At 37.4% G+C, this 16,097-nt stretch overlaps 1 protein-coding gene across 5 annotated transcripts in view; it reads left to right on the top strand.

Annotated features, from left to right (window-relative positions):
* Positions 1 to 16,097, top strand: part of LOC103179811 (ubiquitin carboxyl-terminal hydrolase 15) — a 48,374-nt gene extending 32,277 nt beyond the window's left edge. For 4 of the 5 annotated variants that reach the window (XM_007895261.2, XM_007895260.2, XM_007895258.2 and 1 more), the window contains 14 exons: positions 501 to 674; positions 2,923 to 3,081; positions 3,682 to 3,906; positions 4,158 to 4,241; positions 4,337 to 4,431; positions 5,474 to 5,665; positions 6,220 to 6,335; positions 8,155 to 8,436; positions 9,301 to 9,371; positions 9,782 to 9,897; positions 11,032 to 11,181; positions 12,332 to 12,435; positions 12,656 to 12,744; positions 13,134 to 16,097. In XM_007895261.2, the coding sequence (XP_007893452.1) occupies positions 501 to 674; positions 2,923 to 3,081; positions 3,682 to 3,906; positions 4,158 to 4,241; positions 4,337 to 4,431; positions 5,474 to 5,665; positions 6,220 to 6,335; positions 8,155 to 8,436; positions 9,301 to 9,371; positions 9,782 to 9,897; positions 11,032 to 11,181; positions 12,332 to 12,435; positions 12,656 to 12,744; positions 13,134 to 13,313 (2,037 nt within the window). In that variant the 3' untranslated portion in view covers positions 13,314 to 16,097. Of the gene's footprint in view, positions 1 to 500; positions 675 to 2,922; positions 3,082 to 3,681; positions 3,907 to 4,138; positions 4,242 to 4,336; positions 4,432 to 5,473; positions 5,666 to 6,219; positions 6,336 to 8,154; positions 8,437 to 9,300; positions 9,372 to 9,781; positions 9,898 to 11,031; positions 11,182 to 12,331; positions 12,436 to 12,655; positions 12,745 to 13,133 lie in introns of those variants that run through there. The other variant, XM_042335198.1, reaches the window with a different exon arrangement.

Raw genomic sequence — 16,097 nt, 5'->3', positions numbered from 1 at the left:
ACTTGAAAGAGTGCAAAGCAGCCTTAAATAACTAGGCAGCATTATTTTCTCCTTATCTCCTCCTCCACTCACCCCTTACAGCACCACAGGGACAGACCACATGGCCTCTATTTTATACTCAAATTTAATGGAAAATTGTGAATTTGCCTTATGGAGAAATATGAGCATAAATCTAAGTTTCTCCACTTAATGCTACAACTGTCAGAGCAACAGGGCAATGTTTTCTCATCCCATGTTCATTTTATTCTGTTTTTTTCATATTTACTGTGCTCTTTAATTGCACTTTTTTGTGCTGTGTTCTGTTAGCATCAGTTTGGTATTTCTTGCTTTGCTCCTGGTTTTCGCCTGTTGCCTACCTTTGATGATTGTTACAACATTTGTGTGCAAAAGGTAGCTGTGAAGTTTTTAACCTGGTAGATTGGAATAACTCATATTCCTATATCTGGCTAATTATGATTATATCATTTATTTTTTATTGTTTCATCCTTTTTGTTTTCCAGTGTCTAAGTAATACATCCCCACTGACTGAATACTTTGTGTCTGATGAGTACATGGATGAGCTAAATAATGACAACCCATTAGGAATGAGAGGAGAAATAGCGAATGCTTATGCAGATCTCATCAAGCAGATGTGGTCAGGAAAATATAGCTATGTTACACCGAGAGCATTTAAGGTATGTATTCAAAATATTATGGTGATTTAAAGAACTTGACATTTTTACTTTGCAGGAGTTTAACTACCTAAAAGGTCCTCTTCAGTAATGCATTTTCAGGCTGACTTTTCATGTCATCTATTTATTTGAACAACAACTTGCACTTATATAGCGCCTCCGAAGGCTTAACAGTGGCAGAGCCTGACTCTGAGCCGGGAGGAGGAGGTGGCCGTAAGCACGGTCGAAGATGAAGGTTTTCAAGCAGGTCTTGAAAAAGGGGAGAGAAGGGGCAAGGCAGAGGGATTGAGGGAGGATGTTCCAGTGTTTTGGGGTATAGTGGCTGAAAGCGTGACATCCGATGGTGGGGTAGACAGTGCAAGGGACGAGCAGGAGGCCGGTGCCAGTCGAGCAAAGGCACAATGTGGTGAATTGGGGAATGAGGAGGTTGGAGAGGTAGGGAGGTGCCAGAGAATGAAGGAATTTGAAGAAGGATGATTGGATGCTCTAGCCTATTTTTATTTGATCACATGAAAAGCGGGGTCCTGGAGGATTTATTTGAGGGAATATTACCACAACCTTTTAGTTTTCCTTTATTCTTTCTTCAGTCCTGTGAAACCTCTATTACCTATCACAGGACCTCGGTTTTCAAACTCCATTCAAAGGCTTAACATTTCTGTTTTACTCCAGATGTTTCATCAGTGGCTCATATCAATGTTCTTCTGTAAAATAACAGGACTTCACAATAGATTTTCACATTATTGAAATATAGTTGAAATAATAATAATCCTTGCATTTGATGTAGCGCTTTTCATGTCTTCTAGATGTCTCAAAGGACTTCACAGAATATTCTGTAAAGTGAATTGACTACATTTGTGGGGCAATATGTCCTGGATCTTTGAACATTCAATTGTTATAACCTTGGATAAAATCGTTAGGGTTTGGAATGCCTTTTAATCACGGTTTACAGTGATCACATAAGAGGGACAAAATGCTACGTGGCCATTAAAATAAGATTAGTTCAATTGTGGATATCAGTCTGGCTCAGTTGATCGGACTCTTGCTGTACTCTGGTCCAGATTGGGGGAGGCTGGATTGTTGGAGATGTTGTCGTTTAGGCAAGATGTCAAACCAAGTTCCAAGGCCACTATCTGAAAAGAGAATTTCTTGATGTCCTGGCCAACAATCCCACGGAGAAAAAAAATGGTCATTCATCTTGGTTGTTTGTGAGCCATTTTTTGTTATAATCGGCTTTTGCATTTTGTTTACAAATTCGGTCAACTGCACTTTACAGAAAATCTTGAGTGCTTTGAGATCTTTCATTGTGTTTAGGTACTGTATCAAATGTATGGATTATTATTATTTTTGTAGATGTGAAGTATTAATTCAACAAACCCTATGAAGTTGTTGAATTTTTTAATTTAAAATTGAATTTTATTTGAAACATATGGGATTAATATCACCCTTTTAAAGCTACTTATGTTTAAGCAGTTTGCATAAGTATCAGTTCTATGAGCAATAAGGACAGGTCCCTGGAATTATCAACAGTCTGATGTCCCCTTTGGATTACAGAACCACGTTAAAACAAAGCATTCTGTGATGCAGGCTGCCCGAGTGCTATGGAATTTGACACGTTTACCATGCAAGGTGGATTCTATAGCCCTAGACAAAATTCCAACAGCCGTGCTTGTATGAGTGCAACCATGCACAGCTGTTAATTGAAGTGGGAAAGCCTGTACTGACTAATGAGGGAAAGCATGCGGGTGATGTTTATGTACAAGCTGAGAGCTCAGTGTTCTTACTTGTGGACAGAAGTCTTGTACTGCCTCTAGAGGAATCGAGCTCTGGAGCTAGGTTTCAGCGGAAGGGTTGGCAGAAGCCTTGCTGCTGGCCTGCCCATCCTAAGGCTTGTTGATGAGCCAGGCCTGCTGGTCTGTTATCAGTAATACCTTGAAGAACTTCAGACTCACCTGCCTCAGGAATCTGGCTACCAAGTCTGCCTCAGGATTGACTGCTTCTAACATGTAATTACCAAGTACATCACCAGCTTGATTCCAAGGAGACCCTTTCTCCCTCCTTACCCCCCATCCCACCTTAGAAGTAACTTGTTAAAAAAGGGAAAGGCAAGTAGTAACAGAATTACTGCACAATAGTGATTAAATTGAGGATCTTCAGATGATGCATGGGAATTTGAGTTTCATTTTCTCTCCTGCTAAATTGTATAATCCATTATTTAAAATATCAATTACTCGATTTTTTTCCTGTGTTTTAGACACAAGTGGGCCGTTTTGCACCTCAGTTTTCTGGCTATCAGCAACAAGACTCTCAAGAATTGCTTGCATTTCTTCTTGATGGCTTACATGAGGATTTGAACAGAATAAGAAAAAAACCATACATTCAGCTGAAAGATGCAGAAGGAAGACCTGATGAGGTACAACAACTTGTGTTTTTAAACAGAGGTTAATACATATATTATTATTGAACGTTAACTTTTGAGCAAAATACTTTCATTATGAAGTATGTCTCTCCTGTCCCTAAACATATTATCAGTAAAGATGACCTCGTTGACCACTCTGTTTGTTGATGCAAAGGTTAAAGAGGAATGTCCCTCAAACCCAAGACAGTTGCATAATCTCCCCGATTGTCTTTCTTGATTTTCCTTAATGTCGACAACCAAGCTCTCCCTCTCTTTCTCTCTTACCTTCAACTTCTTTTCTTTCCTTTCACTTTCTTCACTTCTCTCCCCCCAGCCCCCGTATCATCAATTTACACTAGGTACTCTTTGGGCTCTAAAAACGCCATTTTGCTTTTCCATATTCTTTACCAGTTTATGGGAAACATCTTGTAACAAATCTTTTCAGTCATGTTTTATTCCCCAAAATGCAATAATTACTTGTACAGCTAACAATATTGAGCAATGTGAGTTGACTTGTAGAATTGCCAACATTATTCATTTTTAGAGTTGCCTATGTCGACTTGTGTTGCTTTATCTTGTGAAGATAGTCATAGTTTGTCTTTTTCCTTTCTTTAGGTGGTTGCTAAGGAGGCATGGGAAAATCACAGGAAACGAAATGATTCTATTATTGTTGATATTTTTCATGGTCTTTTTAAATCTACACTCGTTTGTCCTGAATGCTCTAAGGTTTCTGTGACTTTTGACCCATTTTGTTATTTAACACTTCCTTTACCCTTGAGAAAAGAACGCACTTTGGAAGTTTTCCTTGTTAGAATGGATCCACTCACCAAACCTATGCAGGTATGAGAATTGCAATATTGTACTGGTATTAAATTGGAACCATACTTTTTTCTTAAAAAATGCAAAACAATAGATTTCATATGTGATGGTACTATATATGGGTACAATTCCAATGTGATTGTGGGTTGATATAATTTTGGCCATTTTTCATGGCTAAGGATTTGTTTAGGAAGTTTTCTGTATTTGCCATTCATAGGCATTTCACAATTTGCAAATGTCTATTTAACTAAAGATCTTCTGTTTTCTTTCAGTATAAAGTAGTTGTTCCTAAAATAGGTATTATTTCAGATCTGTGTGCAGCACTGTCTACTTTATCAGGTCTCCCTGCAGACAAGGTAAGGAATGTGTTCCTGTTATTAATTGTTCAGTTTGGTTTCCAGTTATGTTTATTCCTTCAATGTAATTTAGTTTTCTTTCCTGTTGTATTCAGATGGTAGTTACAGATATATATAACCACCGATTCCATAGAATATTTTCTATGGATGAAAATTTGAGCAGTATCATGGAAAGAGATGATATCTTTATGTAAGTAAACATGTGTACATATAATAATTAATGTTGCTACTTCTGATTATTGTCATATATTGTTAACACATACAGGACAAAAAGTTCATAGGGAATTAGGTGAGAAGGGAGAATAACTTGTCTTATTAAAGTCCATATCATTACAGCATCAAGCTGCTTCTTGAATGAGTCCAGCATCCACTCTTCCTGATAACATGTAACATGATCTTGTTCTTAATTACCTCTGTAAAGAACTATTTCCCACTGCTTTGCTGAAATTATCCTTCGCAACCCTCTTGTTCTGCTTTCTGCATTTGCTTTCTCATTCCCATTTAGAATCTTACATTCCTCTGCTACAAGATCTACTGTAAGAATCATCTTTCCATTCCTGAAGAACCAAGTTTATCTGATCATTGTTCATCGGTCGTTCCTCTAGCACTGGAGCTCATTGCTCTCTAGGTATCCCTTGTATGTCACGGGTGCCAGAATTGTATGTTGTACTGTAGGTATGGCCTGAACAAGCACCACTGTACTTTTAAATTATGTAGCCATTATTCTGAATTATGTAGACATTATAGTGAATAGATTTTTTGTTTTATTTTCCCTTGCATTCATTCACTTAAACTATTCTAATCGGTCGAGCCTTCGGCCTTTCTGTCCCCACCCTATGGAACTCCATTCCACATTGCCTTTGCCTCGCTTCTTCCCTTGCCTTCTTCAAGGCGTATCTTAAACCCTCCTCTTTGACCGAGCCTTCTGCCACCCTCCTATTCTCCCTGCCCTCCAACCTCCCCAATCCCAGCCCCCAACTTGGGTCCAAATCCCTGACTGTCCAGCGCCTTGGGAAATCCTCCCGACATAAAAGGCATTATTCAAATGTAATTTTGTATCTGTAAAGATGTCAAACCATCTCTTACTTGTTTACCAAGCATTCAAAAGGTTATGATGAAACATGCCGTTGAAAATAGTAATGGGTCTTCCAATTCTTTTACCTTATTTAAAGCATTAGCAGAAAGATTGTAGAAAACTAATGTGTGATACATTGAAATTCTTTTGTTAATAGTTTTGAAGTGTCTGGCAGTAGGACAGATGACACAGACAATGTGGTAATTCCAGTGTATCTACGTGAGAAGTATCGGCAGCCAAGCTATAGCCACCATAGCAGCTCTTGCTTGTTTGGTCAACCATTCATGATATCCGTGCCTAGGAACATTACTGAAGAGAAGCTCTATAACCTATTACTTATGAAAATGTGGTGAGTGTTTAACCTTTGCAATTCTTTATGCTTCTTATGCAAGACCAGCATTTCTAACATTGATAGCTTGTCTAGTGTTCGCGAATTAACAAAACTAGCAGTACTGTGGGCTGAGTAGACTGGAAACCTTGACTGCCCAGATCATGTGTTAGTAATGACAATTTTTCTTTAATATTTGCTACAAAATCCTGTTAAGCTTTCAACTCTGTTTCCAAAGCAAACCAGGAGCACCTCAGGGGCTATGCTCGCTAGCAGTGATACAACAATGAAAATACCATTCGGTCGTGATCATTTTGTTTGTGGAGGGGGTTTGCAATGGCACCAGCACAGTTTTACTTCACATTCAGTACTAAATTTTGAGTAACTCTTAAGACCGAATATTACGAATATTCGAGTTATCAATTGAAATAGGTTCAAAGTTAACCCGCATCCATTGGGGGTGACTGCATCTTTAAACTTGGGTTATTTCTTATTGTAAGTAGAAATGCACCAGTAACAAAATAAACAAGAGGGAAGTTTTTTGAAATACTAAACATATTTTCCCCTGCTTTTAGCCGATATGTTAGAACACCTAATGAGAATGAAGATGAAGAAGCAACTCTTCATTTTGCCAAAGACCACGGTATCAATGGCAATGAGCAAAATGGTGTACATGAGGAGGGATCTCCAAGTAAGATTTGAGTGTTTCTAACTTGGTAAAATGTCACAAATCTCAATGGCAGTAGCTTCGTAGCTGTTCTTTGGCCTATCCATTCCCTTCTGTCTAAAGTTGTCTGCACTTCTGCATGAAGTTTGAGTACCAAATTACCATTATATTTATATTTAGAGACCATCATATGTTGCTAGAAACTTTTGTTCGGCTTGCTTGATTGCTTCATCTTTTGTAATTTATTTGGTGGTAAATCACATAACTGGGTTGATTTTTTTTAACATTTCCTACACTATTTTACTGAGCACTTGTGTTAAATTTTCTTACCATTCTGTGAGTTATTAACCGGGTAGCTGCCATTTTTTTCTGGCAGTCTGGCTATTGGGGAGTTTGGTATTTGCTATTGCACTGGCTTTGGGTGCGTTCAATAATTCATGCCCACATATACATGTGCTGTTTCAGTGAGTCACAACTTTTTTATTTCTTGTTTGTATTGGTAAATCCCACTGTGATCCTTGGTAATCAAATGGGATTAGAGCTAAGTGGTTTCATGGAAAGGATAAGTTATGAATCGTTCTGAGACATCTCGACAACATGATAAGGTGCTATATCAAATACAAGGACTATTATTATAAGTGTTCAAAATACACTATGACCGTGTCTAAAATAATGAGTTGTTTGATTGTAAATTGTAATTTTATACCTTCATTGTTAATGAAGAGGCAATGCTGCCGCCAGCTCTTTAAAATTAATAACTTTAAAAGCTCTTTTTGCTGAGCTCCACTTTGTTTAAACTTAATTTATTTGGGATGAACCACTTTATATGGAGCTGCCAGTAAAACTCTTTAGTGCCAGGTCACACCACCTGTTGTAGGAGTTTAAAGGCCATTTGGGAAGCCTGCTTTTCTCATTGTGGATTGAATAGATTTCCCATTTTGTGCTAAAATCGACATGTTTTTCAGATCAATAACACATTGGGGAATGTTGTAAAACTGTTAGTGTTTTCCTTTCATGATGTTGCTTATCTATCTGATAGTTTGAAATTGTTATAGAAGAATTCTTTCCTTCTGAAATGTTATGGGATATGGGGATAAGGCAGGGTTAGGATATTAGCTGGAGTTAGATTAGAAGCTCAGCCATGATTTAATGGCAGGGCAGGCTTGAAGGGCCGAATGGCCTACTCCTGCACGTTATGTTATGTATGTTATGAAAATGCATTATTTCAAGAGAGGGGCTTTCTCATTTGGGAGCNAAAAATCTAAACAAAGCCTTTGGTCCTGATGGCTACCATTATTCAAATCCTTGTTCATGCAGTGGCTCTGAAGGAACCTTTGGAGTACCTTTAACTCCCATTAAATATGTTTTGAAATACACCAATGTTGACCAAATTAACCAAGATGTGTTCCATTGCTTTGGTGCATTTAACCTTGAGTTTTTGACAGTCAATTTGTAGCAGCAAGTACTTTAAAATGATGTTGAAATTTACTGCAACAGACAACAACTTGCATTTATAGAGCGCCCTTCAGACAGGTACCATCTCGGAGTACTTAAAACCATCTACAAGTAAACTGATGATTTATAATGAAAGGCGAGATTGGCAGCCATGTTTGTTTTCATCAATATAAAAGGTTAACAAGCCAATGCTGGCCACTTGTGATCAGCTTTCACTCTGGCAAATTGATCCTGGGGGCTCCACTGTACAATAAATAATATTTCAGCTTATCTACAATTATAGTGAGGATGATTATCTCTAAAACAAAGTTCTGCAAGGAAGAGTTTAGTACACAAAAAAAAAGTCCAGTCAACATGAACGATTTTACAGTTACTCTTCATTGTACAGGTGAAATGGAAACGGATGAACAAGATGATGAATCCAGTCAGGATCAAGAACTTCCTTCTGAGAACGAGAACAGTCAATCAGAGGAGTCTGTTGGAGGGGATAACGATGATTCTGAAAATGGCATCTGCACTGATGACACTTGTAAAGGACATTTGTTCCAGGGACACAAAAAGCAACTGTTTACATTCCAATTCAATAACTTGGGAAATGCAGATATAAATTATGTGAAAGATGACAGCAGACAAATCAGATTTGAAGATAGTCGACAAATCAGACTTGATGGTGAGTATTTTTAATGTATTACGAGCCAAACCTCTTGCTCCTTACCCAGATTTGGATGGAGTGCTGGACACACTATTATGAGAAAAGGGTTTATTAAAATATAGCAGCGGGAGACCCAACAACCACAAAAACAGCAACATACACTTAACAGGCAAAACACATCCCATAGTGCCAAAATCCCATGAGCTAGTAAATGACAATCTATATATGCTACACTTTTGTAATATTGCAGCTGGTGCCTTTTCTGACAAGTTATATACTCTTCTTGTTTGCTCTTGCCTATATTGCTAGAAGAAAAAGAAAGCAAGTTGTGCAGCTCAGATTGATGAATTTATTTGGAATGAGCCATGTAGTGCAATTGATTTTTATATATAAATAAAAATGCAGACTTATTTGCACATTGGTATATTTCTGATTCTCTGACTGCATATTCGTGTAAACTTTATTCTGTCTTGTTTATTTTATTACGGGCAATTTTGCAGTATTCCTTAATGAGATCTCATAAGGAAAACAAAAGTTGGTGACTCATGAGATACCGCTCCAATCAATTTCATTTCAGGATAAGGGTTCCTTCGAGTCGGTATGATGTGTGTGATGTACTCCTGGTTATCGGAAGAAGATTCCACTAAAGTTTCTTAACTAACAAATCCCTACAAAAGATACCACCAAAGTTGACCCAATTAATCAAGATATGTCACTTGGTGGATCTCACCCATGAATTTTTCATGGTCAATTTGTAGCAGTGAGCACTTTAAACCATTGAGTCATTTGCTATTTGCAAAGTATCCATTTATGCAGTTACAAAATCCATTGGTATCAAGGATCATGGTAATTTAGGGAGTGTTTGTCTGTTTTCATCCCTAGAACGAACATATCTTGCATTGGACTGGGATCCTGAAGTAAAGAAGCGGTGCTTTGATGAAAATGCAGCAGAGGTAACATATAAACCATGTACTTAAATCAGTAAGTACAAGAGTCCAAAATACTTGTACCATATTAATTTGGTACGATTTATCATAAAAAGCATAAAATAACTAAAATCACAGGTCATTTATTTATGCTGGAAGCATGAGTTATAAGTAAATCATAATGGACATTTAAATACAGCAACATGATGGTCAGTCCACACACAGTATGTTGGAGACAGCTGCTGTTTTATCGTGAATTTAAATTCTCTCTTCCCGTGAGGTGAGATTGTAAAGAAAACTATAGTCATATTTCCAGCAAATTGTAATTTCTTTATGAAATAAACCACCATGGAATCTTCTGACATTTTAACAGATGTGTGTGTTTCCATTGCTGTTGTACACAAACTGATGTTACAAACAATTTATATTGAATTTAGGACTTTGAGAAGCATGAAAGTATGGAGTACAGACCCCAGAAAAAGATGTTTGTGAAATTAAAAGATTCTATTGAACTTTTTACAACTAAGGAAAAGCTAGGTGCAGAGGACCCATGGTGAGTAATCACATTTACGTAGCTTTGGTTACAAGTGAATTGATGAGGAAACTATTTAATTGTTTTTATATCAACTTCTCACAACTCTGCTCTGCTTGCAATTTATTGCTTCAGTATCACCAAAATATTATATAATACTCTCACTAAACCTAATAAATGGTGGTTTCTTGTCTGTGTCTGGAATGATTTAAATAAAATAGGTGTTCTGCCAACTGTTGTTCCACTCACAGTGTAGCATTTGTGCATTTACAGCTAACTAACCAGATTTTCCTAACATTGATACACAAGTCGTTTTTTTCTGTAAGTGAGTAATGCTGCCCTGAATATCCAGTAGTTAAGTCACCAACAAGCTATTCAGACCCAGAATGTTGCAGATTTGAGTCCCAGTCTGTACTGAGTTCAGCTGATCTAAGTTGAAGTAATACAATGGGACTTTGTGACTCAAGGGAGGGCAAATCCCTCTCTGATATTTATTAGTGATTTCCGCTGGAACATCAGGTGCAGATGGAATCGGACTCGTCCGTAATTTCTCTCTCCCCCACAGTTTGAATAGCCCATTGATGCTCATTCTCAGACATGAGTAATGACCATTTGGGCGAAGTACTGGAGAGATCCTGGCGCTTGTGGAACTGTAGTCGGAAATTGAAGTAATTTCAGTAAAATTGAAAGATAAACATTGGTGAAAGAGAGGAAAAGAAAAATACTGGAAGCTTAGATGTACACCGGCACAAATGTGTCAGTAAAATCACCTAACAAATCCATGTATTTTCAACATTTCACCAAATTTGATTAATTTAAATTCATACTCTCATCTATAAACACTCTGCATGCTTTTCTAAAGGCAAAGGCTCGTGCTGAGTACAGTTACACTCGCATACATTAATTTGTGAGCGTCGGCAGGCTATTCAACTGTGAGGTGTCAGAGCCAAATCTGATGTTATCCTCACCTGGCACCCACATGTGTTTTCAATTCCCCTCCCTTTCTTCCCTTCCCAGGATTGCTGAGGCCAATTGTGTCCCTTGTAGCTCAGGCTGAAATCGGAACACTCAACGCAGACAGGAAATTAAACTTGGGACCTGCCTGGTGTACTCAATAGGCTATTTGTCTAAATTGTGTTTTTTTACTTTCCTCAGGTACTGTCCAAACTGTAAACAGCATCAGCAGGCCACTAAAAAGCTAGATCTGTGGTCATTACCCCCCGTGCTGGTAGTGCATCTGAAACGATTTTCCTACAGTAGATACTGGCGAGACAAGCTGGACACACTGGTTGATTTTCCTATTAGGTACGATGTCAGGCAGTAAATTTGCCAATTCTTTCTCTGGTTGCACTGGTGTATATTTACATGGAAATAGACCTGCAATAGAGTGGCTCCTAATTTGTCTGTCCAGCTGGCTCTGCCATCAGGTTGTCTGTTGTCCAAGCTATTTAGATAATCAAAGTTTTTTTTTATCTCTTTGGATGAAGGTTCAAGTCCCAGAACGCCGTAATGTAATGCTTCTTAAATCAAAATGCGTTTCAGTGTTTTTTTTCGAAACTGTCTCTATATCTTCAATAAAGCCTCTAATAATGATTGAGATACAAGTTTTGCGATATTGTTTTTTTAAGAGTTATGTTTGGCAGCTCAATACCAAAAGAGGTTTGAGTAACAACATGTGATGCTTTGGGACCTCTGGTTGGTGCTGGTCGATTTCTCTAAATGTTAAATTCTCGTTGATGTGGGGAATTGTTAATGGAGAAAACTGAGCAGGAGAGTCATCACTGAGACTTTCTTTTACACTTCTGGTGTTCAATTCATAGAGTAGCATTGCTTGGATGCAAGTTGCATCTATATCTTCTTGGCCTCAAATTGTACATCTTGATAAAGGACACAGTTGAGATTCATACAAGAAAAGGCTGATAAATAATTACACATCATGTAAATATGAGGTGAGAGTAACAGTGCGCTGTCAAACTGATTCTCATCTGAAACAAGTGCACCCAAACTAATTTCAGTTAGTAAATTGGAGTACAGTAGTGTGCTGCGCTTCTGCACCCTAACTATTTGCATGCCTTGACGACCTACATTGGGCTGCAAAGTTTGGAACTTCTTTTTAGTTGCGCGCAAGGGATTGTAATAGAACTGGACTGAACCCGCTCTCCTAAAATCCCTTGCATTAAAGTGAAAAGATCCAACCCAAGTAAGTGCATGATTAGAAATAGCGAGACAGAGTTTTCATATTTACAATGGGGCCAATCCCAGTTACTTTGAATGCTAGGCTTCTCTACTCTATTAAGACAATTGCTTATTGCTGCATAGAATATATTTGACCACATATATGTAAACTATCTCACTTACAAACTGTCGTGGTATCAAATATTTTAATTGTAAGTAAACATGTTGAAGTTTTACACAACTACATTTTGTAATTGTCATTCTCTTTGTTTGCATTAAGTGCTTTAGATATGTCTGAATTTCTTATCAATCCAAATGCTGGCCCCTGTGAATACAATCTGATTGCTGTGTCAAATCACTATGGTGGAATGGGTGGAGGACATTGTAAGTATTCTAAAATGGTAGTTGTAAGTAGCATGTGTCTCTATATGCATATTCCTGTCAGTGTTAGATCTACATTGATAAAATTGTATTTCAAGTGGAATTGTTTTCTTTATGAAGAATAAAATTCCTAAATTTCCTAGTAACACCGAAAACAGATAATACCAGTAAAATTGTTTCTAGTCTGTGCTTTTTTCAGTTGCTGATTTACTTTTGTCCACAGATACAGCCTTTGCTAAGAACAAAGATGATGACAAGTGGTACTATTTTGATGACACCAGCGTTTCACCTGCGACTGAAGACCAAATCGTGGTAAGTGCCTCTTTCAGTATTGTTAATCGCAATAACTCAATCCTTGTAGAAATCCCAGTAACAGCATCTTTGTAAAAAAAACTGTCATATACAGCCAGTGAATCCAACATCTGTAAAAGATAGGTTTGTATTTTGAACATTGTCCTTTATTTGAACTTTAGCCAATAAAAAGCAGTGTGTCAGAAGAATTCAAACATTGGTAATGTGAATGAGGAATTGGCCGTCTCTTTATTTGAACTTGTAAAACTCACGCGGATCACAATTTCATATATCAAATAATAAATATCCTGTTGCAAAGCATAGAACATAGAGTATCTGATCCTGAGTTTGTCATCAACAAATATAACCTAACCTGCTGATAATAACATCCCCTCTTTGTCTTTCCGCAGTCCAAAGCAGCTTATGTTCTGTTCTACCAGAGGCAAGACACAGTCAGTGGCACAGGCTATTTTGCACATGATCGTATTGTCAAGAAAGAAGCTTCTGCTGCTGTAGGAGCCCGAGTGGAGAGTGATGAGGACTGTAATGAGAACGATGTCGAAAATGAAAACTGCATGCACACAAACTGACATTGAACTGATTACCATGTACAACCCCTCAAATGCAGATTTCTGCCCAGACACTGGAAAGCTAGAAGGATACAACCAAGTAAGATTAGGAGATCATCTGGAGAAGGAAAGCTAAGTCAGCCCAAAGTAAAAGCCATTTTGGATTTTAAATATTGAAACAAACCTAAGTGAATTACTTGAAACAAAAATGTATTAGGAATTCAATTAGAAGCTAACTGGAGTATATGATAGACGTGTGAAGTCTGTTTGTCTTACCGATGTATGCAGTTCTTTACACTAAATATATGCACAAATAATCAAATGTGGTTCCCTTCTTCAATCTTTGTTTCTTCTATTGTTTTTGAGAATGTACCAGTATTTTCACAGAACTATTGTTTTATGTCTTGAGCTGAAGTATACGGCAAAGTGTGCAATGTATTTGTCCTGCTGTGGAAATAGAGAACACAAGCACTTATTGGAAAGACAGTTGTTTCACCAACTCAGTGACAAACCTGCTGTCATGCTCTGTTTAAACATGTTGTACGAGCCACCTAAATGAATGATTAGTGAAGCATCTGCTCCTTCATTGCTGTAATTCATGCTGCTTAGTTGGCACACCATTGCCCCCAGTTATATTGCTGAAAGATGAGCGATGTTGTTTCAAGCAGTGGACTATAATGAGCAGGACACCTGAATTATACTTCCCATACATATCATCGCATTGTCAACAAGACTGTTAGTTTCAAGCCATGATTTCAGAGTTCTGCACAGGAGCCTTGTTTCATTCTGAAGTTTGGGTTTAATTTATTAATGTGAAAGAATCAGTCATAGGACCATCTGATGCACACCTGCTGTGGTTAACCTCCAACGGGGCAAATCAAAGTGCTGATGAAAGGAATGCCTCAAAATTGTCTCAGCACTGGATCTCCAGATCAGTTTGCTTCTGAATTGTGCCACTCATCCCAGATTTATAATTTTCATACCAATTTTTTTTTGCCAATTCACAATGGAAATGCAGTATAAAACAGCAGAATATTTTATTTGTACTGCTCTGTCACAGATATGCGTTATTGTCCCGCACAGGTTAAGTAGACAGCATCTCACATTTGAAAGGTACCACACTGATGTGTACCTGCCTATTGCTATTCATACCTCTACTTTAACCCTCTGAGGACTGCAGTGTCATTTCTGCACCAAATAAGAAAACTATTGAGGTATAATATTTTTAATGTTTACTCAACGAATCTCTGAACTTACGCATGCGCTTTGCTCAGAACTTGCTCTGGGATTTGCTGCATTTCCTTCAAATCTACTTTCCGATGTGTTGTTATGAGGTGCAGCGTTTAAAAATTGACAGCAAATAATTTTCTACAGACATGTGACGGAAAGCTTCTTTTGAAAACTGCAAAAAGCTTGCAGTACTCAGGGTTAAAAATAGAATGTCATAACAGATATAATTGATGTGCTGGAGGGTTTTCATTTGTTCAGCGAACTTAGTTTGCACACTTTTCTTTTGGTATATGACCAAGGGGACTAGTGTAACTGTCTTCATGCATCTAAGTTGATGGTGTATTAAAGCTGAGGCTCAACACGTTGTAATCGAGCTACAAACTACATTATCAAATCTGATAGAACAAGTGAGCAGGTCAGTTAATTTTGTTTAATTCCTTTTGGGATTTCACCATAGCCTTACAGCATATTAAATTGTGTACAATAAACCTCTGCATGATACAGTAATCAATTAATTGTATATATTACTTGGTAAATCGTGTTGAATTTATTAGTCTGCTGTATTTATGAGGCAAGGATGCCAAACAGCTCGAGTGGAATTTGGACTCTACCCCCCACCCCCGGATTGCTGCTTTCCATTTGATGTAGTTCGTAAGAATGTATTTTTGATTTACAGCCTTTGGCAGTAAGTACGTAATGCTCTTCTCTACTTAAGTAATTGCTTTGTGTCCCATTGCCAATAAAGGAAATGATGGTCTTCACTTTAAAAATCTGACACAAATAAAATGGATTTGAATGTCGTATTGTATGAATAAGTTCACTCTGTGAGTGCACACCTGGTAAATTATTTTATTGAGATGTTATAATTAAAGACATAGAAACACTATACAGTAGTAGACCAGGATGAGTTAAGTATACCAAGAATGGCTTTGCTCAATAACTTGATATTAGTGCTGGTATTTCTCTCTGTGTTTTACAGTCAGTATCTTTGCCTTTATGGTTTGAAATTTTTTGTAAAATTAAAGTTATAAAACCTCTAGCATGACTGAGGATAATATTTTGTCTGCACTTCATTTAATTTGAGTTTACATTTGAAACTTGCATGTTTATTTATATAAATTTACAATAAAGTTATGCAAGGCCTTAGCTACTACACTTGTCTGTCCTTTTGATAACTGCGTAGAGCATACTGCATAACTCAGTTGCCATTGTGGTTTGGGAATAAACTGCACAGATATGGTCAGGTATGGTGTGTTTTTCAATGAAGGTTTACAAAGTTTCATATTTAGTACTAAACAATTTGCTCAATTTGTGTGTCCTTAAATGGATCATTTATTGTTAAAATATTTGTGGAAACTGAAATAAAACTGCATAACTTGTGTATGCAATGGTTGTAGTCCTTACATATCAATACAAAATGGAAATAAAATGTGTCAAGTGAAGAATGATTGTGTATGCTGAAAGTTTGTAACTATAATGGATGGTGATTCCTTTGTTTAATATACTTCATGTCAATGTAAATGTAGTAGGTTTTCTGCAAAGTGTGAAGGATTAAAATCTTGTTTGCAAATTTTA

The sequence above is a fragment of the Callorhinchus milii genome, unplaced genomic scaffold, assembly GCF_018977255.1.
Source record: "Callorhinchus milii isolate IMCB2004 unplaced genomic scaffold, IMCB_Cmil_1.0 Scaffold5, whole genome shotgun sequence".
Lineage (NCBI taxonomy): Eukaryota > Metazoa > Chordata > Chondrichthyes > Chimaeriformes > Callorhinchidae > Callorhinchus > Callorhinchus milii.
The sequence above is the reverse complement of the archived record's forward strand: the minus strand, read 5'-3'. Positions and strand labels throughout refer to the sequence as shown.